Below are 21738 nucleotides of genomic sequence, written 5' to 3'. Positions count from 1 at the left end.
TGTATTGATATCTGGTCCAAGGAGTTCGCAGAGGGCAAATCTGGTCCGAATAACAATCAAAAATAGATTTGTTCTTAAAAAAAAAACTTCACCTGCAATCTATATTTACGGAACACAAACGACAGCGTGTAAACAACATAAATTATTCGCGGACGATCCCATTTTGTTTTCATAATTTTGTTGTTCCTTCCATTAAAAAAACACAATAGCTGATGCCGGCATGTTTACGGAATCAACCGCTGATAAGCGCTCCCCTCCTCCTATGATGGTACAGCATTGCTGACTGCTCGACTTATGATTGGCAACGTGAGTTCCACACCACTAATAAACACCAGACTCTCTGCTTGGAAAGGATCAACCGGCGAGAAGGGGGCAATGTCCACCACCGGCTGGCCAACACTAACCGTATGACGACGGCAGGCCGCGGTTGCTGACCCGCTTAGTCGCGCACCGGCTTAACTGGAACAAGCATGATTATGCTGTACTGTATCAAGTATGACGTCGCAAGTGACTAAGCAGCTATAGCTGGGTTGAAATTCGCAGTGCATCTTGATAAGCGGGGACTCTGCTCATTCCGGGATTCAGCGGTGGAGGTGGATTCTGCAAATTTACCGAAAATTGCTTTACACGCTGGAAATATCGATTTTAGTTAGTGAAGGCTGTTTTCAAACATGTGCAACGATGTAACATGTCAATGTTATCTGCTGAATCATCATCGAAACCAAGGTTACACCTTCAGTGCAGAATTCCTGGACGCTCGGTTTGAGGGGTCTTGCAATGGTAATAGCAACAATTTTAACTTTTTTTGTAACTTTCAAACTTGTTAATTTTAGGCATTTCTTGACAAATAAATGGATAGCTTAAAATTTCCACAACTTTCAAAATTCCTTCGATGGACCCCTCGGCCACCGTAACATTTCTAATCTTATTTCAATTAATCATTACGGCGCCCACGCTCGACTATCTAACAATAGTGCATTATGCTAAATATAACTTTTCACACCTCGTCGGAGGGACAAAATCCTTGGACTTTCACCGGAACTGCTCGCAGTTCCGAGTTGTCCTTCGAGGCGGTCGCTTAAAATTACGTTCCGTAAAAAATATAGTTCAAACATTCCATCGTGGTGCAGCAAAAGTTTTCAAGAATCCTTAAGGCTGGTGACCGACCGCCGGGCACGTGACACACTTTTTGACCCGGATCGTGTCCTCAAAAAAAAAAAAAAACCTCCGTGGGAAAAGTTTCAAAATTGTTTTCGCTCCCGAAGAAAGTTTTAAATTACTTTCAAGAAGACCCCCCTTCGCAATGGCGGAACCTTCGTGGGAGCACGTGGTCGCCGGATTCGGGCCCCGTTCCCGCCGTGCCGTTCATTACACCGAAAACCTCGACGGCGGCAGTGTTGCCAGCTCGAATGCTCGCGCGAGGTGCCCTCGGTTGACGATGGCCGCCCGGTCGCTGGATCTGCTGAGGCACTTTGTCGCCCAGGAACGGCGCATGTCGGCCACCCGAAGGCTTCCGGGGGGCACGGAAGGTGACGAAGTGAAGGTGGTGTTCATCGAAATAAGTGAGCTTTGCTGCGCTACCAAGGTGAACGATAAACAAATTATCTTCTGCAACAACTTCCAACGGGTCGACGACGGTGGCCAAACCCAGGCAGTTCCTCGTCGTTTGTCAACCGGTGCGGACGTCGGTTCTGGTTCTGGCTCTGGGGGCAGTCTTCGGATAGTGGCAGCGGTCGCGGTCGATAGTAGCCATCTGCTGGATTACCTGCTGATTGATGCTGATCACGGTTCCGATCCGGAAGCCATTAGCGGTGGTGGTCGTCTAGCGGATCTTCCGGCCATTGGTGCTGGGTCGCGTTCGGGGGCCGTCTGGAGTGGAAACGGGCGGGCCGGAAGTGACAGTGAGACGGTGCGGCTAGTGCTGGGAAGGGACGGATCGAGTCGTGGTGGTGGTGGAACCAAGGGAAAAGGATTACTTCGGGAAACTTACAAACGAGCTTCGGCCGGCAGTGACTATTTTGAGCAGTTTTGTGTCAAGTGCCGGATCTATTTGTTGGAGAATTTTCAAAAGTTTCGCAACAACTTCAGCGTCATGTCACGTGTAAGTAGGGTGGAAGAGTCCTGAATTGAAAATTCTTAGATCGTGGAATATTTCGTGATACTTTACCAAAACTGGTTCACAAATATTTGCAATTTTGGAGTGAAGTAACCCTTTTTTTTCATACCAGAATAGAACAGAGTACTATATTTTTGTGGTTTATTGCTGAAAGGTCGCATGGTAGATTCCTTTTTGCCTTCTTCACCTTACTGAGGAAAGGATATAACATCACTCGAAAAATAAACTTAATTCGAGCTCGTAGACCCTCCTTCACGTACATCTATCGACTCAGAATCAAATACTGAACAAATGTCTGTGCGTATGTGGATGTGAGTCTGTGCACCGAAAAAAATGCACTCGATTATCTCCGAACTGGCTGATCCAATTTGGACCGTCATTCGGTCCGTCTTGGGGTCCAATAAGACCCGAGTTAATATAATGAAGTTTAGTAAAGTACTTTAATTTTTTTGCTAAAAAACGAGTTTGGCTGAGGTTCGGAAGGTTGTAGAAAAGGTGTTTTTTGTAAGAAATATATATCATATATCTTTTGAAAGGTATTTGAAAGACCTTTCAAATGAGCCTAAAACATAAAAGATCTGACAACCCTATCAAAAGTAAAAATAGATAATAGAATAAAATAGATACAAATGATGTCCGGGTTTATCGTGTGACTCGTTAGTTAGATACCTAATTGAAAGACCTTTCAAATTAGCATAAAAAATTGAAGATCTGATTTATACACTTTTTTCAGCCGGATCTCGATGGAAACGATGTCAGGATCATGCGACCTATCGTTGGATGCGTAATCGAAAGACCTATCCAACGAGTCAGCTTGTATGATTCCATATTGTCCATATTTTATTCGTGTTTTATTCAATTTGCATAACAATATCTTTAAACAGTCAAAATCCCTTAAATAAAGCTATAACTCAAGGCTAAAGTACTGATAGGACGAACATTTAAATCTGAATGGAATATACATATTTCTCCAAGATAGGGGAAATATACCCTTTCTAATCAAACACCTATCTGTGCCATAAGGAGAGTTTGATGCTCGATTAAAGCTCCAAAAATACTATTTAGGTTATAAACATACCAACAACAGTACCGCCTCGAGTAATCACGCAAATTTAAGCCATTTACTGTCCAAAAAGTTCAAATTTTATGCACTTTTGATCATAATTTCTATTTTGCGAGGCCATTTCTCATCATTTTGGTGGCACACACATCCACACGCAAGATGAGAGCTTAACTGCCTAACGTAAGTCGCCATCAATATCTTTTCACTTGCGTTATCGTTTTCAAATCGCTCAAGATATAAAATTGCTTCCAACTACCGGCAACACGCTCTTTTGAACATTAGTTAGTCACTCACTTGAAAAATAATCCAGAAACATGTAAACAATTAGCAAGCGCCATCAAAAAAACAAACGCGCCAAGTCTTTTGACGTTTTCATTTTGACGACCCATTCCGATCGAAGGCTGAAGAAAACCGAGCGAGAAAAAAAAATCATCAATTTGGGCAGCACTAAGCAGACCCAAAAGGGTGCTGGAAGAAAATAGAACTAAACTGAAAATAGGAAAATGGGCGTTGTCCAATGCACTCGACTGATTAGAATACATTTTGGAAATATTTTTTTTTAAATGGTTGTAAAAGGAATTAGTAAAAGTGAAAATAAACAGAAATGTTTACAAAAACTGGCTCTACTCGTTGGTGTACTTGGTTTTAGTAAATTTCAAGGAACACTCCAGATTATCCAGCATCATTCAAACACGACCGCTTATTTGGCTTAAAATGGGTATATTTCCCCTAAAGAGTTATCAAAGCATTAAAATTGATTAGCAAACAACACGAAGTAATACAGCGGACTCTCTCGTTGCCGATATTGAATGGACCGTCGAGACCGGGAGTTATCAAGTTATAGAACAAATCTGGAGTTTTTTTTAAAAGGTTCAATAAACCAAATTTCCAGTTTTTGCTTTTTGGGTGTTTTTAGAACCGCCTTGAGTCAGGGGTATTGAAAAACACCCAAAAAGCAAAAACTGAAAATTTGGTTTATTGGTCCTTTTAAAAAAAAACTCCAGAAATTTACCAAGTATTTTGATCATGATGGCGGTATAAATTTCGTGTGACCTTCTTTCAATTCTGATGAAATTTTAACAAATTTTACTTTCAATTCTTTATCAACCGTGGAATGGTATTCATAATTTTATTCATTTATAGGTACTAAGTGTAAAGTATTTCATCATCCTTAGCTGGGCAAATCACACAGATTAAATGGTGGAACTGCAAGTTTCCGGATTCTTTTTTTTTTTAAACGACTAGGACTGCTTGTCGGGCCCGGTAGGTTGACCAAAGTCCAAACTTTAGGTTCGCAAAGCACTTAAATTTAATACTTTCAATTTACAGAAACGTGTTTTAAAATAGAATTTAAGTGAAAGTAAACGTTGAAGCTAAGATTTGTAATCTTCTCAACGAATGCTTCCTGGTTCATCCAGAGATCACATGCATTCTAATCTATGCGATCACGTTTACAAAAGTGATTCTGAATTGAGCGCAGACGGATGCCTTTATGACCTTCCTTATTTTGTGTTATGAAATTTTTAAAACATTTAAGATTTTAAGGTAGAGTAGGCCATTTTATTCCATCAGAGTATATTTTCCTTCTTAGTCTCAGAACTTTAATCAAAGATGGCTGTGCAAAAATCTCCATGTGTAACCCGGACCACTTCGTGGGTCATCTCTCGCCGCAGTCTGGCCGGATTGGTTGAATTCAATCGCAAACTGTAAACATTATGGCAAGTGCAACACAAAAAAAATGCTCACAATAATTTATTATGACTTTGGAAGGCAAACAACCCGTGACGGGACTCTGAGTCGAGACGGCGTTGCAGTTCCGTTATCATAGCATGCGGCGGAGGAGTGATTAGAAAAAGGAAGCTTGCGCCCGCTCGCGGGATCTGTCATTCTGCCATAATGGACGCCCGTTCGCCATAAATAGTTTGGCAGGTGCGTGATCGAACAAACACACGCGTGAATCGAATCGAGGACGAATGTTTACGACCTCGTGTGGGCAAATATTACTGTTTACTGACTCACTGACTGCAAAATATGCGGGTGCAAAAACATTGACTGAATAAATCACTATTCGCGGGCGCCCTAGTTACAGCGCGGTTGCTAAAAAATAATAAAACTTGCCCACGTTTTCCCCCTCCTGTAGGTATGATGCGCCTACTCTGTGAATGTGTACTAAAGAGCTCGCGTGACCGTAGGGCACATGTCATGGGATCGGGCCTACTTCGATGATAGGCCCCGAAATAAGCACACAAAAATGTCTTTCTTGAAGATTTGGATTGCCAGGGTTGTCCAAAACTGCTTTCTTTTTTGTAATGAAGCAAATGTTTCACAAAATCAGAGTCACGGTCAAAAACTTTAGCAAAAGTCATTAATCCCATACCAGAGTGACTTCAGTGGCCTACTGTCTCTATTCCATGTAATAAAAGTTTTGTGTAAATGTTTTCTCCCCTTTCCACCGCCAAAAGATCATAATTTGCGTAACAAATTTAATAATCCGGAAGGAAGAAAGCTACTAAATTTCCGGGGCTCGTCCCTTTTTTTCAGGTTTAAGGGGGTGTGTGTGTTTTTATGTGCGCCCTCCAATGAAGGGACAGAAACTATCAACCAAAACAGATCGTTTAAGGGGAGGTATGGTAGAGAGACCATCAGTTGTCAACGGAGTTCCCTGCTCCGTGTCACGACGTCCAAAATTAGGAACTCGCGCTTTTGTGACGCTGCTGGTGCATGCGAATGTGACTGTTTACAACAATTTCTGGGGGGGCCTGGAAATGATTTATGGAGCCAGCAACGCTGGAAACGGAAGCTTTTTCGCAAATGGATTCGGTGCGAGTTATTGGACTTTTTTGTGTTGTTTTCTTTTTGGGGTGGGAACGAGGGCAATATTTAATCGATCTGGGTGATTGTTGGATTTTTTACAGTTTAATTTCTGATCTTTTTTTTTTGTTCTGGGTTTTCACTTCCAGCATATTTTTAATTTTACCAGTCAGATTTAACGTTGATGTAGGGATGGTGCTTAAACCACGTGTGGCCTTCATTTGGTTTTGGTCATTCAAGTTTGTTAGCAACTGAAAGTACTCGAACTACTTAGATGAAACTGTTTTGTTTGTCAACTTTTAGATTTAATTGTTAGGCACCTATAGCTTCTTTATAAATCATTGGCCTTCGCGCTTTATTCAATAAAAGTAATGTTTGTAAAATAGCCTTTGGATCACGTTTAAAACCATTTCACGTGATCAGCTTTTGAAAAGTGCTGTGGCAATATAGAATCGCTCTTAATCGCATATTTGAAACAGTCCACAAGTCAGACTCATCACCCAGCCCCTTTCGGTCAGTTTCAACCGGATTCGGTGAACTTTGATACCCGACAGAATCCTTGAAGCCGGTAGAACCGACGCCTACTTCGGCACGTAGATTTTATTCGCTCGCGGTATAGTCAAAGTTCAATACGGCAGTGCGCGCACACGTTAGACAGCGCGTGATCACAGCAGGCTCTGACTGTCCGTCAAAGTCCACACAGCAAGCTGTGTTATCAGGACCCTTTTAGAACTATGTTGGGGCTGTTGTACGAGAACGCTTCTCAAAATTATTCAATAAAAGCGATCAAATTCAAGCCAAACTTCAAAAGCCAATGCGCACCAAACACTAAAGAGACCACAGCGGTCCTTTCCCCGCCCTACGAAACGTCAAAGCGATGATAGCAAGTGCAAGAACCGGAAGATACCAATCTGCACCGGAAGGAAGGGGGGCGGACGCCGATTGTTGTTTGTCTGAAAAGTTTTCGCTTTTCAAATTCCGCTAAACACCGATATCTAGCCGCGGCCAAAGCGTTACATGTTGTTGTCTTTTCCGCAAACATGCAATCCCCCACTCCACTGAGTTTTAAAATTTTCACACCCCTCGGTGAAAATGACGTTTTGGTGGGGGGTCGGTCTCAACCCCAATCGATTACCTTAGGTGGGGGGTCTCGCTTGCATGTGGAAAATTGCTTTATTATTTGCTCCACGTGGTTTGCAAAAGTTGCCAACGTGTAAACACTTGGACCAATCGGCGAGGGCGGGATCGCCCCTCTCTGACATCATCGCAGTAGGCCTGCTCCACCGGCGATGATGGGTTGCCGAGGGGCGATTAAATTGGCTTATCGTTTGCGGTTAACCGCGCGGTTTTTTTTTAGGTGGGGAGCCGTTTTAAAATATGCTATCGCTAATGGGAATTGAAAGGATTCGCGTGATTCGCGGTTTGTTGGAAAAGGGGAGCCCAAGTTTTTAACTTTAAAACACGAGGGAAACCAAACTAGTCGGGAAATTATGGCTGTCAAAAATGTTTCCATTTTCGACAGGACGAACGCAACAAGTTGCTGTTGGGGCTGGAAAGTGCATAGCAGTATGCTATCAGACTGCTGGTCGATTGAAGGTGCAAAGTTCAACATTTATAAATTATTTTTTTTTTTTTTCTCATAAAATTATTTTTATTAGGTCCTTTTCGGTACTGGGACCTGGTTAGGACCGAGTCGGCTTTTGTAATTACATTTGGCTTAATAATTACAGAGGATCTTGTGTGTAAATGTTAGTGGGAGGGGAGCCGATTACCCGCGGCCTACTCGGGGTTAGTAGGGAAGGGATTGATGTTAAAGACAAGGCGTGGGAAGGGAAGGGGGATTGTGTAGGGGTCTTGGTTGGCTCTGCTGGCCTTTGCGTTTTGTCCTCAGCCGCAACTCGGTGTCCAGCTGCTGGGGCGTTCTTGCTTTGCTTCCGGTGCAACCAGAAACGACGGCTTTGTGTGAAGGCGAGTTATACTAACTGAAGGAAAACTAACTGAAGGAAAACTAACTGGAAGAAAAACTAAATAGATATATTGGAATCTAGGAGGAACTGATAGATTGGATAGAGAACATCAAGGTCTAGTTGAGATAACGCGTCTCGCATCGGAATTTCTGGTGGTCTTCCTCGGGCCCTGAGGGTAACTTTCAACTTAATTCTGTGAGCCTGGTGATCTGGACACGCCCATACGAGATGGTCGATGTCCTGATAACCCTGCCCACAGTCGCATAAGTTCGTATCACTCATGTTGATACGGTACAGATGAGCCTTGGACGAGTAATGGTTCGACATAAGGCGGGACATCGTTCTGATGAATCCACGCGTCAAGTCCATTCCCTTGAACCAGGCTTTTCTTTGCACCTTAGGTTGTATGGAATACATCCAACGTCCTTTGGTGTCGTCGTCCCATTGATTTTGCCAATCCAGAAGCGCACGCTGCCTCGGAAAACCGTAGCATTCTTGTAGGCTGATTGGCCTTTCAAAAATGTCTCCACTCTCAGCACCCTTCTTGGCGAGCAAGTCCGCTTTCTCATTACCCGGAATCGAGCAATGAGCGCGGACCCATACCACCGTGATGCTGAAGGACTGAGCCGCCAGGTTGTTTAAAGTCTTGCGTATTTCCGTGAGGAAAAACGCAGACTCCCTGGTCGGCTTCAGAGACCGGATAGCCTCAACAGAGCTAAAGCTATCGGTGAAGATGAAGTAGTGGTCAGGTGGCATGGTCTCGATGATTCGCAGTGCGCAGTAAACCGCGGCTAACTCTGCGACGTAAACCGAACTCGGGTCCTTCAGCTTAAAGAACAGCTGATGAGATTCATGATGAACACCGAAGCCCGTACAGCCGTCGAGCTTGGAGCCATCGGTGAAGAATCTGTTGTTTGGAGGAACATGGCTGTACTTTGATGCGAAGATCGACGGTACAACTCCCCGCAGAAGATGGTTTGGGATACCGCGAGTATCGGCTTTCATGGACGTGTCGAAGCCAATCAGGGTGCTGCTGGTTAACGGAGGCGTGCGCTGTACCGTTGTGCTCGGGCTCCATTCCCACGATGACATAAAGTCATAATATAAAAGCATGCGCCGAGACTCAACGTGAAGGTTCAGCAACGTTTCAAAATTGTCAATTACCAGTTTATTCCTGTAATCACACCGGATCAGGAACCGGTAAGACAGTTCGTAGTAACGAGTTCGCAGAGGCAACACTCCCGCCAAGACCTCGAGGGTCATGTTGTGAGTTGAGTGCATGCATCCCAAGACAATGCGAAGACTTCGGTACTGTATCCGCTGGAGAACCAACAAGCGTGATTTCGCAGCTGTTTGGAAGCAGAAACTGCCATATTCCAGCACCGAGAGTATCGTTGTCTTGTACAGTCGAAGCAGGTCAGAAGGATGAGCACCCCACCGGTTGCCAGAGACGCTGCGCAGAAAATTAGTTCTTTGCAGGCACTTTTGCTTCAGGTAGTTAATGTGCTTCCCCCATGTTCCCTTCTGATCAAAGATGGTACCCATGTACATGAAGTGGTCCGACTGCTCGATAGTCTTTCCCGACAGAGAAAGATTGAGCTGCGGCGGTTCATGCTTCCCCGTAAAAACGACCAGCTCCGTCTTCTCCGGAGAGAATTCAATACCCTTTCCAACTGCCCAATGGGCCAAGTTGTTCAGGGTATCTTGCAAGGGTTCTAGCAGATCGACTTCCTTCTTGGCAGCGATTGAAACCACTGCGTCATCTGCGTACTGTATAAGGGTGCAGTCTCCGGTCAAGCAATCATCGATGTCGCTGACGTAGAAGTTATACATGGATGGACTAAGGCGTGAGCCTTGTGCCAAACCCATGTAACTTATCCGGGTGATTGCCAGATCACCTTGCACAAAGTGCATGTGTTTTTCTGACAACAGGTTGATGAGGAAGTTGCACATCGTCGGATTGAGACCGCTCCGCCGCAGCTTTACTCCCAACACCTCGATGGAGACTGAATCGAATGCACCCTTGATGTCTAAGAAGACAGAAGCCATTTGCTGTTTCTTACCACGGGCTATGTCGATCCCTGTGGCCAGCAAGGCTAGACAGTCGCTTGTTCCCTTGCCTCTCCGGAAGCCATACTGCGTGTCAGACAGCAAGTGCTCTCGTTCCATCCATGGTTCGAGGCGGTCGAGGATCATCTTCTCCAGCAACTTGCGTAGACACGACAGCAAGCTGATTGGACGATACGAGTTGTGGTCGGACGCCGGCTTACCGGGCTTTTGAATGGCAACCACCCGGACCTGTCGCCATTCGTGTGGAATTATGTTCTGCTCCACCAACGTGTTGAACAGTTTCAACAGACGCTGCTTGGCGACGTCCGGAAGATTCTTCAGCAAGCTGAACTTGATCTTATCCGAACCAGGAGCAGTATTGTTGCCCGTCAATAGTGCTATGGAGAGCTCTACCATCGAGAAGGGAGGATTAGCATCGCTCCCATCAACAACGTCGAATGATGGTTGTGTCGGCACCGAGTCCGGGCACACCTTCTTGGCGAAATCCAATATCCACTTGTCCGATTTTTCCACACTCTCGTTCGGAACGGAACCTCTACGCATGGCCCTCGCAACGCGCCACAGAGTGCTCATGGACGTATCTGCTGGTAGTCCTTCAACGAACTCCCGCCAGTACATTCGCTTCTTCCGCTTCAGAGTATTACTGTACCTGCGATCAAGAGCTCTATACTTTTGGAAGTTCGCTCGGATTCCACACTTGCAGAAGTCCACATAAGCTTCAGACCTGGCCGCCGAGAGATCCGTACACTCCTTGTCCCACCAGGGAAGTGGAGGGCGCGTTCGTATGTACGGTCCCGGGACGGGTTTTGTCTGAGCTTGTAACGCACTGTCATAGATCAAATTAGCCAGATACGCATATTCTTCAAGCGGTGCCAACCCATCTCGCAACTCAACTCCAATGGATACTGCCTCCGCGTACTGTTTCCAGTCGATATTTCGCGTCAGATCGTAAGGCATCTCCACCGTTGTCGATTGCTGTGGGCCATGGCTAACCAGAATAGCGATCGGCAAATGATCACTGCCACGAGGATCTTGAAGCACGTTCCAGTCACAAAGAACTGCCAGACTGTTAGAACAGAGCGACAAGTCGATGGCACTCGCCTTCGTACCGGACGTGGTTGGCGTTGGTGGAGTTGCAATCCGCGTAACTTGCTTGTCCCTGTTTAGGAGGGTCATCTGGAAGTCGTCGCACAGTTCATGAATCAGATATGCTTGAGGGTCTGTCTTGTGACTTCCCCACTCGGTGCTGTGAAGATTAAAGTCACCCAGAACCAGTCGCGGTGCCTGCAACAGCTCAAGCATACCCCACAACTTTTGTCGAGTTAACGACACCTGTGGGGGAACGTAGACGGACACAATGCAAATGTCCAGTCCTCTGATCCTGGCCTGTACTGCGACTGCTTCGATTCCTCCTAGCTTCGGGAGCGTGACCTTTCTAAAAGTGTGGCATTTCCTGACCCCAATCAGTACGCCTCCACCTCTATTTGGTCCTGCCCTGCTCTCTGTGATGATGTTGTACCCCCGGAAAGCTGGCGTCTCATCTCCGATAAGAAACGTTTCGCTCAACGCAAACACATCACAGTCCCGTTCGAATGCGAATTGTTGAAAATCGTTTAACTTGGGGGTTAAACTTCTACAATTCCATTGTAGAAAGGAGATGCCGTTTTTCGTTTTTGGTGTATTACCCATCAAAGGAAATGAACGACAAGAGGGGCATCGTGGTAGCAAGCTGTTTCCCGATGTGTCTAGCGAGAGGCTCAAACCGCTTTATGATTAAACGAGTCGGTTCACTCACAAAAGAGCACAGCCATTCCACGATTGTGGAAAAAGGAAGGACTCCTTTGAAGGCATCGGTAATCGGATTCGGTTGAGGAACCGGATTTAGGGGGATCTTTGGCAGCTTGGGAACGGGCTTCAGCGGCTTGAGAGGAATCGGTGCCGGCTTTGGTGTCGGCTTCGGAGCGGGCTTGGGCTTACCCGACGGACCGAAAGGAAAATCCTCCTCGAAGTTCAACGAGTCACTTTCCTTACCCTTGCCGCCAGCGGCTTTTCTGGACTTGGAAGCCTTGTTGCGCTTCGGGTTTGGCCCGGAAGAGTCACTTTCCTCGTCTCTCTGGAAGAGGACCTCCACATCGGAATCTTCGTCCCCCGAATCTTCGTCCGCCAAAGGAGCGAAGCGATTGGGGTGGGTCACCTGACTAAGGATTTCCGCGAAGGACTTCTTAGAGCGTTCCCTCAAGGATCGCTTCATCTTGTCCTCGCGCTCCTTGTACTTTGGGCACTGCCGAGTTTTGTGCGGTTCCCCGCCACAAAGCAGGCATTTTTCAGCCTGCTTTTGGCATTCCACGTCCTTGTGGGGGCCGGCGCACTTTGAGCACTTGCTCTTGTTGCTGCAGTAGGTCTTGGTGTGTCCCAACTGCTGGCAGTTTTCGCAGCTCATCACTCGCGGAACGTACAATCGAACTGGAAGCCGAAGCTTGTACAACTCAATGTAGTCCGGAAGAGCTGACCCGGCAAAAGTCACCCGGAACGAGGCAGAAGGAATGAACTTCTTCTGGCCACCCTCGGTGGTGACGTTGCCCAGTTGCCGGCACTCGAGTACCTCCACAGCTGGAAGTTTAGGGTTCTTGAAGCGTCCCACCGCCCTTGAGAGGTCGACAAGCGACAGACTGTCATCGGTCACCACGCCGTCGATTTCGACTTTGTGGGCCGGAATCCAAACACGGTACTCAATGCAGAACCGCAGATCAGTTACGATCTGATTAGCTTGCACCGCGGAGTTCACGATCACGCGGAGCTTGCTCTTGTTCAGCTTGGTACATTCGACCACCCCAGGATAGTGCTTCTGCAAATCCTTGGTGATCTGTACAAAGTTTAGCGGCTTCTGTTTGGGCCGGAAGAAGACCACCCATTCCGTTTGCGATCCCTCTTGATACTGACGAGGACGAGGAATCGGTTTGTGAGAATGAGGATTCAGGGGCGGGGGGGGATTTGGATCCGGATTCGGCACCGGTGTTTTTGGAGGAACTGGATCTGGATTGGGAGGAATCGGTTCTGGAGTCAAGGGAGGAATCGGGTCTGGAGTCAAGGGAGGAATCGGTGGTTGAGGGGGAACCGGATTCGGATCTGATTTAGAACGCTTTCGCTTCGTCCTCTTAGACCCGTCCGAGGATCCCCCTTTACCGCCAGGATCCTTATCCTTCAGGAAGAGGTCCCTGTTGGTGGTGTTTGAAGGAACTCCCAAAACAGAGTCCTCCATTTCCACGTCCTCGTCACCCTCAAGGGTTGAATCGGAGTCGAATTCCTCATGGTCCGACTCGGTCGGATCCATGTTTGCGAAGAAACGCGATAAACTAAACGAAAATGAAAGTGATGAAACTAATCGCAAAAGTAAAGGAGAAAAGAAAAAAAAAAAACTAACCAAATAAAAAAACTATGAGAAAAAAAAAAAAAAACTAAATGCAAACAAAAAACTCGCCTTTCGCACTCACCGCCGAACTGGCCGCACTGGCTGCCGCCCGCAGCGGGATGCGCGGGAAGCTCGTTTGCGCATTGCTCCGGCAGAAGTCTCAGCGGTTAGTCGTGTTTTTTCGCGGTGTGTTTGGCGCGTTTTTCACGGCGATTCCGAGGCGTGTGCGAGCGGACAAGCCCGTTCCGGTGGTCAGAGAGGCCACAATCTGGTCGTCGTGGACACGGCGGCGGTGCAGCAGCGGAAGAGGAACGAGTTCCTGCATCCGAGCAGCAGCAGCAGGAGGAGTGAGCAGCAGCGGCCGCGGAGGCAGCTGAGGCGAGAGACGGTCGTTGGTCGGTGGAATCGGCCCCGGAGAGTCGACTGCGGTCGGCGGACCAGTTTTCGGCCAGGCCAGGTCGGAGACAACCCCGTTGTTTACGTGGCTGGCAGCAGGCAGCACAACAACAACAACAACAACAAGCGCGCGAAAACGAGCTTCCCGCGCATCCCGCTGCGGGCGGCAGCCAGTGCGGCCAGTTCGGCGGTGAGTGCGAAAGGCAAGTTTTTTGTTAGCGTTTTTTTTTTTTTTTTTTTTTTTTTTTTTTTTTTTTTTTTTTCTCATAGTTTTTTTTTCGGTTAGTTTTTTTTTTTCTTTCTCCTTTTTTACTTTTGCGATTAGTTTCATCACTTTCATTTTCGTTTAGTTTATCGCGTTTCTTCGCAAACATGGATCCGACCGAGTCGGACCATGAGGAATTCGACTCCGATTCAACCCTTGAGGGTGACGAGGACGTGGAAATGGAGGACTCTGTTTTGGGAGTTCCTTCAAACACCACCAACAGGGACCTCTTCCTGAAGGATAAGGATCCTGGCGGTAAAGGGGGATCCTCGGACGGGTCTAAGAGGACGAAGCGAAAGCGTTCTAAATCAGATCCGAATCCGGTTCCCCCTCAACCACCGATTCCTCCCCTTAATCCAGACCCGATTCCTCCCAATCCAGATCCAATTCCTCCCAATCCAGATCCAATTCCTCCTAAAACACCGGTGCCGAATCCGGATCCAAATCCCCCCCCGCCCCTGAATCCTCATTCCCAAAAACCGATTCCTCGTCCTCGTCAGTATCAAGAGGGATCGCAAACGGAATGGGTGGTCTTCTTCCGGCCCAAACAGAAGCCGTTAAACTTTGTACAGATCACCAAGGATTTGCAGAAGCACTATCCTGGGGTGGTCGAATGTACCAAGCTGAACAAGAGCAAGCTCCGCGTGATCGTGAACTCCGCGGTGCAAGCTAATCAGATCGTAACTGATCTGCGGTTCAGCATTGAGTACCGTGTTTGGATTCCGGCCCACAAAGTCGAGATCGACGGCGTGGTGACCGATGACAGTCTGTCGCTTGTCGACCTCTCAAGGGCGGTGGGACGCTTCAAGAACCCTAAACTTCCAGCTGTGGAGGTACTCGAGTGCCGGCAACTGGGCAACGTCACCACCGAGGCTGGCCAGAAGAAGTTCATTCCTTCTGCCTCGTTCCGGGTGACTTTTGCAGGGTCAGCTCTGCCGGACTACATTGAGCTGTACAAGCTTCGGCTTCCAGTTCGATTGTACGTTCCGCGAGTGATGTGCTGCGAAAACTGCCAGCAGTTGGGACACACCAAGACCTACTGCAGCAACAAGAGCAAGTGCTCAAAGTGCGCCGGCCACCACAAGGACGTGGATTGCCAAAAGCAGGCTGAAAAATGCCTGCTTTGTGGCGGGGAACCGCACAAAACTCGACAGTGCCCAAAGTACAAGGAGCGCGAGGACAAGATGAAGCGATCCTTGAGGGAACGCTCCAAGAAGTCCTTCGCGGAAATCCTTAGTCAGGTGACCCACCCCAATCGCTTCGCTCCTTTGGCGGACGAAGATTCGGGGGACGAAGATTCCGATGTGGAGGTCCTCTTCCAGAGAGACGAGGAAAGTGACTCTTCCGGGCCAAACCCGAAGCGCAACAAGGCTTCCAAGTCCAAAAAAGCCGCTGGCGGCAAGGGTAAGGAAAGTGACTCGTTGAACTTCGAGGAGGATTTTCCTTTCGGTCCGTCGGGTAAGCCCGCTGCGAAGCCGGCACCGAAGCCCGTTCTCAAGCCGCTGAAGCCCGTTCCCAAGCTGCCAAAGATCCCCCTGAAACCGGTTCCTCAACCGAATCCGATCACCGATGTTTTCAAAGGAGTCCTTCCTTTTTCCACTATCGTGGAATGGCTGTGCTCTTTTGTGAGTGAACCGACGCGTTTAATCATAAAGCGGTTTGAGCCTCTCGCTAGACACATCGGGAAACAGCTTGCTAGCACGATGCCCCTCTTGTCGTTCATTTCCTTTGATGGGTAATACACCAAAAACGAAAAACGGCATCTCCTTTCTACAATGGAATTGTAGAAGTTTAACCCCCAAGTTAAACGATTTTCAACAATTCGCATTCGAACGGGACTGTGATGTGTTTGCGCTGAGCGAAACGTTTCTTATCGGAGATGAGACGCCAGCTTTCCGGGGGTACAACATCATCACAGAGAGCAGGGCAGGACCAAATAGAGGTGGAGGCGTACTGATTGGGGTCAGGAAATGCCACACTTTTAGAAAGGTCACGCTCCCGAAGCTAGGAGGAATCGAAGCAGTCGCAGTACAGGCCAGGATCAGAGGACTGGACATTTGCATTGTGTCCGTCTATGTTCCCCCACAGGTGTCGTTAACTCGACAAAAGTTGTGGGGTATGCTTGAGCTGTTGCAGGCACCGCGACTAGTTCTGGGTGACTTTAATCTTCACAGCACCGAGTGGGGAAGTCACAAGACAGACCCTCAAGCATATCTGATTCATGAACTGTGCGACGACTTCCAGATGACCCTCCTAAACAGGGACAAGCAAGTTACGCGCATTGCAACACCACCAACGCCAACCACGTCCGGTACGAAGGCGAGTGCCATCGACTTGTCGCTCTGTTCCAACAGTCTGGCAGTTCTCTGTGACTGGAACGTGCTCCAAGATCCTCGTGGCAGTGATCATTTGCCGATCGCTATTCTGGTTAGCCATGGCCCACAGCAATCGACAACGGTGGAGATGCCTTACGATCTGACGCGAAATATCGACTGGAAACAGTACGCGGAGGCAGTCTCCATTGGAGTTGAGTTGCGAGCAGGGTTGGCACCGCTTGAAGAATATGCGTATCTGGCTAATTTGATCTATGACAGTGCGTTACAAGCTCAGACGAAACCCGTCCCGGGACCGTACATCCGTACGCGCCCTCCACTTCCCTGGTGGGACAAGGAGTGTACGGATCTCTCGGCGGCCAGGTCAGAAGCTTATGTGGACTTCTGCAAGTGTGGAATCCGAGCGAACTTCCAAAAGTACAGAGCTCTTGATCGCAGGTACAGTAATACTCTGAAGCGGAAGAAGCGATTGTACTGGCGGGAGTTCGTTGAAGGACTACCAGCAGATACGTCCATGAGCACTCTGTGGCGCGTTGCGAGGGCCATGCGTAGAGGTTCCGTTCCGAACGAGAGTGTGGAAAAATCGGACAAGTGGATATTGGATTTCGCCAAGAAGGTGTGCCCGGACTCGGTGCCGACACAACCATCATTCGACGTTGTTGATGGGAGCGATTCTAATCCTCCCTTCTCGATGGTAGAGCTCTCCATAGCACTATTGACGGGCAACAACACTGCTCCTGGTCCGGACAAGATCAAGTTCAGCTTGCTGAAGAATCTTCCGGACGTCGCCAAGCAGCGTCTGTTGAAACTGTTCAACACGTTGGTGGAGCAGAACGTAATTCCACACGAATGGCGACAGGTCCGGGTGGTTGCCATTCAAAAGCCCGGTAAGCCGGCGTCCGACCACAACTCGTATCGTCCAATCAGCTTGCTGTCGTGTCTACGCAAGTTGCTGGAGAAGATGATCCTCGACCGCCTCGAACCATGGATGGAACGAGAGCACTTGCTGTCAGACACGCAGTATGGCTTCCGGAGAGGCAAGGGAACAAGCGACTGTCTAGCCTTGCTGGCCACAGGAATCGACATAGCCCGTGGTAAAAAACAGCAAATGGCTTCTGTTTTCCTAGACATCAAGGGTGCATTTGATTCAGTCTCCATCGAGGTGTTGGGAGTAAAGCTTCGGCGGAGCGGTCTCAATCCGACGATGTGCAACTTCCTCATCAACCTGTTGTCAGAAAAACACATGCACTTTGTGCAAGGTGATCTGGCAATCACCCGGATAAGTTACATGGGTTTGGCACAAGGCTCACGCCTTAGCCCATCCATGTATAACTTCTACGTCAGCGATATCGATGATTGCTTGACCGGAGACTGCACCCTTATACAGTACGCAGATGACGCAGTGGTTTCAATCGCTGCCAAGAAGGAAGCCGATCTGCTAGAACCCTTGCAAGATACCCTGAACAACTTGGCCCATTGGGCAGTTGAAAAGGGTATTGAATTCTCTCCGGAGAAGACGGAACTGGTCGTTTTTACGGGGAAGCATGAACCGCCGCAGCTCAATCTTTCTCTCTCGGGAAAGACTATCGAGCAGTCGGACCACTTCATGTACATGGGTACCATCTTCGATCAAAAGGGAACATGGGGGAAGCACATCAACTACCTGAAGCAAAAGTGCCTGCAAAGAACTAATTTTCTGCGCAGCGTCTCTGGCAACCGGTGGGGTGCTCATCCTTCTGACCTGCTTCGACTGTACAAGACAACGATACTCTCGGTGCTGGAATATGGCAGTTTCTGCTTCCAATCAGCTGCGAAATCACGCTTGTTGGTTCTCCAGCGGATACAGTACCGAAGTCTTCGCATTGTCTTGGGATGCATGCACTCAACTCACAACATGACCCTCGAGGTCTTGGCGGGAGTATTGCCTCTGCGAACTCGTTACTACGAACTGTCTTACCGGTTCCTGATCCGGTGTGATTACAGGAATAAACTGGTAATTGACAACTTTGAAACGTTGCTGAACCTTCACGTTGAGTCTCGGCGCATGCTTCTATATTATGACTTTATGTCATCGTGGGAGTGGAGCCCGAGCACAACGGTACAGCGCACGCCTCCGTTAACCAGCAGCACCCTGATTGGCTTCGACACGTCCATGAAAGCCGATACTCGCGGTATCCCAAACCATCTTCTGCGGGGAGTTGTACCGTCGATCTTCGCATCAAAGTACAACCATGTTCCTCCAAACAACAGATTCTTCACCGATGGCTCCAAGCTCGACGGCTGTACGGGCTTCGGTGTTTATCATGAATCTTATCAGCTGTTCTTTAAGCTGAAGGACCCGAGTTCGGTTTACGTCGCAGAGTTAGCCGCGGTTTACTGCGCACTGCGAATCATCGAGACCATGCCACCTGACCACTACTTCATCTTCACCGATAGCTTTAGCTCTGTTGAGGCTATCCGGACTCTGAAGCCGACCAGGGAGTCTACGTTTTTCCTCACGGAAATACGCAAGACTTTAAACAACCTGGCGGCTCAGTCCTTCAGCATCACGGTGGTATGGGTCCGCGCTCATTGCTCGATTCCGGGTAATGAGAAAGCGGACTTGCTCGCCAAGAAGGGTGCTGAGAGTGGAGACATTTATGAAAGGCCAATTAGCCTACAAGAATGCTACGGTTTTCCGAGGCAGCGTGCGCTTCTGGATTGGCAAAATCAATGGGACGACGACACCAAAGGACGTTGGATGTATTCCATACGACCTAAGGTGCAAAGAAAAGCCTGGTTCAAGGGAATGGACTTGACGCGTGGATTCATCAGAACGATGTCCCGCCTTATGTCGAACCATTACTCGTCCAAGGCTCATCTGTACCGTATCAACATGAGTGATACGAACCTTTGTGACTGTGGGCAGGGTTATCAGGACATCGACCATCTTGTATGGGCGTGTCCAGATCACCATGTTCACAGAATTAAGTTGAAAGATACCCTCAGGGCCCGAGGAAGACCACCAGAAATCCCGATGCGAGACGCGCTTTCTCAACTAGACCTTGATGTTCTCTATCCTATCTATCAGTTCCTCTTAGATTCCAAAATATCTATTTAGTTTTCTTCCAGTTAGTTTCCCTTCAGTTAGTTTTCCTCTAGTTAGTATAATTCGCCTTCACACAAAGCCGTCGTTTCTGGTTGCACCGGAAGCAAAGCAAGATCGCCCCAGCAGCTGGACACCGAGTTGCGGCTGAGGACAAAACGCAAAGGCCAGCAGAGCCAACCAAGACCCCTACACAATCCCCCTTCCCTTCCCACGCCTTGTCTTTAACATCAATCCCTTCCCTACTAACCCCGAGTAGGCCGCGGGTAATCGGCTTCCCTCCCTCTAACATTTACACACAAGATCCTCTGTAATTATTAAGTCAAATGTAATTACAAAAGCCGACTCGGTCCTAACCAGGTCCCAGTACCGAAAAGGACCTAATAAAAATAATTTTATGAAAAAAAAAAAAAAAAAAAAAACATGATTAGCAGGCGGCGGCGCCTACAACCGATTGGTCACGTAATCGCAGTTGGCAGTCGGATTGAACATTGATCAAGGCTGACACGAGGACGAACAGGAAACAGTAGGTCTTATCAAACTTAGTAGACGGATGGATTTATGTTTACTTTAGTGTTTTATTTAATAAAGTAACACAAGTTAACAACAAATTCATACATACAACTAAAAGAAAAACTTGAGCTTTCTCTTTGTAGCATTCAGTTAACCTGAGGGGGTAAAATTGATTACCATGGAGAATCGATTAACTTCGCTGTCGTTAACTGTCTCACTGGGTTTTCATTACAAAGGGTTCAATAATATGACGTCAGGTTTTTTTTTTTTCATTTTTGAGGTAATGTTTCAAGAAACTACACTTTAATTTTCAAAATCTTCGAAAATAATAAGGTCTACTATTACATTTCAGAAATATTCTAATTTAATTTGAGCTGTGTAAAATTAGTGCGTCCATCCAGAGAATTTTTATATTTTATCCGGGGATTTCCCGAAATTGATAAAAAATCAAATCTCTTTAAAAATTAGAAACAACCTGTTAAAAACAAGCTTAAAGAAAAAATGTGCAGTGTTTCTACAAGGATAACCATCATAACGAAAAACTTTAAGGTTCTTGAATAGCACGTCCCGAGATCGGAAAGTGTGTTTCATTTCCTGGCGATCCTTTTCGCTTCACGAAATTTTGGATTGCTACCTCGTTTAGAGCCCAAAGACAAAATACTTCGTCAAAAAAAAGCGAGCTCGAACCCAAACTTTGTACTCCTATGCTAAAATGTCTGCATTCATTGGATGTCGCGCGAACGATTCCAATAAGAATTCAAACTGCTCGAACTCAACGTGACGCTACCCGGATAGCTATACCCATAACTTTATACATCGCTAGAACCGCGTTCGCATTCGCTAACTATATAAGCACTTTCCCGGCCCTACAAACTTGTCTTAGCTTCGGCTAGACATATACTAAAATTGGAACGATACAGAGAAGATTAGCATGGCCCCTGCGCAAGGATGACACGCAAAATCGTGAAGCGTTCCACATTTTTTTGTCGGATTCAGGTTGGGTTAGGTGAAAAGGACGACTACTATCTACTTCCGTAGTAATTTTTCAATAGGGGAAACCTTGGATATAAACAAGCAGCCTATCCCACTCACACTTAACGTGAACTGTCATTAGAGCAAAAGGGATAGACTGTTTTACCCTTTTGAAAAGTTACTACGGACTTGATTAGGAAGTAAAGTTTACTTTTAAAACTTAGTATTTATTTATAATAGCATTTTGCAGGATTGAAATTCAAAGGAACCATTTTGATCGTCCGATTGCAGGTTTTCCACCCCATCGCACGTTCAACTCAAGTGTCCTGCACCATCTGATTTATAACGTGTTGCGGTCAGCACCCTCCACTTTTAGTTCTCTTTTATGCGCCGTGTTTCATTGCTCCGGCAGAAGTCTCAGCGCGTAGTCGTGTTTTTTTCGCGGTGTGTTTGGCGCGTTTTTCACGGCGATTCCGAGGCGTGTGCGAGCGGACAAGCCCGTTCCGGTGGTCAGAGAGGCCACAATCTGGTCGTCGTGGACACGGCGGCGGTGCAGCAGTGGAAGAGGAACGAGTTCCTGCATCCGAGCAGCAGCAGCAGGAGGAGTCAGCAGCAGCGGCTGCGGAGGCAGCTGAGGCGAGAGACAGTCGTTGGCCGGTGGAATCGGCCCCGGAGAGTCGACTGCGGTCGGCGGACCAGTTTTCGGCCAGGCCAGGTCGGAGACAACACCGTTGTTTA

At 47.5% G+C, this 21738-nt stretch overlaps 1 protein-coding gene and 1 non-coding gene across 3 annotated transcripts in view; both read left to right on the top strand.

Moving 5' to 3' along the window:
* The first annotated feature begins 1248 nt into the window (after positions 1-1248).
* The window catches only part of LOC120425736 (rootletin), a 42555-nt gene continuing 22065 nt past the window's right edge, over positions 1249-21738 (top strand). Inside the window, exon 1 of one of the 2 annotated variants that reach the window (XM_039590341.2) lies at positions 1249-2101. In XM_039590341.2, coding sequence (XP_039446275.1) covers positions 1304-2101 — 798 coding nt within the window. In that variant the 5' untranslated portion in view covers positions 1249-1303. The remainder of the gene's footprint in view (positions 2102-21738) is intronic. The other variant, XM_039590340.2, reaches the window with a different exon arrangement.
* On the top strand, positions 20905-21011 carry LOC120425757 (U6 spliceosomal RNA). Its single transcript, XR_005606587.1, has one exon. It is a non-coding gene; the product is annotated as a U6 spliceosomal RNA (small nuclear RNA).

The sequence above is a fragment of the Culex pipiens genome, chromosome 1 (genome assembly GCF_016801865.2).
Source record: "Culex pipiens pallens isolate TS chromosome 1, TS_CPP_V2, whole genome shotgun sequence".
Taxonomy (NCBI): Eukaryota; Metazoa; Arthropoda; class Insecta; order Diptera; family Culicidae; genus Culex; species Culex pipiens.
Note: the sequence above shows the minus strand (reverse complement) of the source record. Positions and strands in the feature narration are given on the sequence as shown.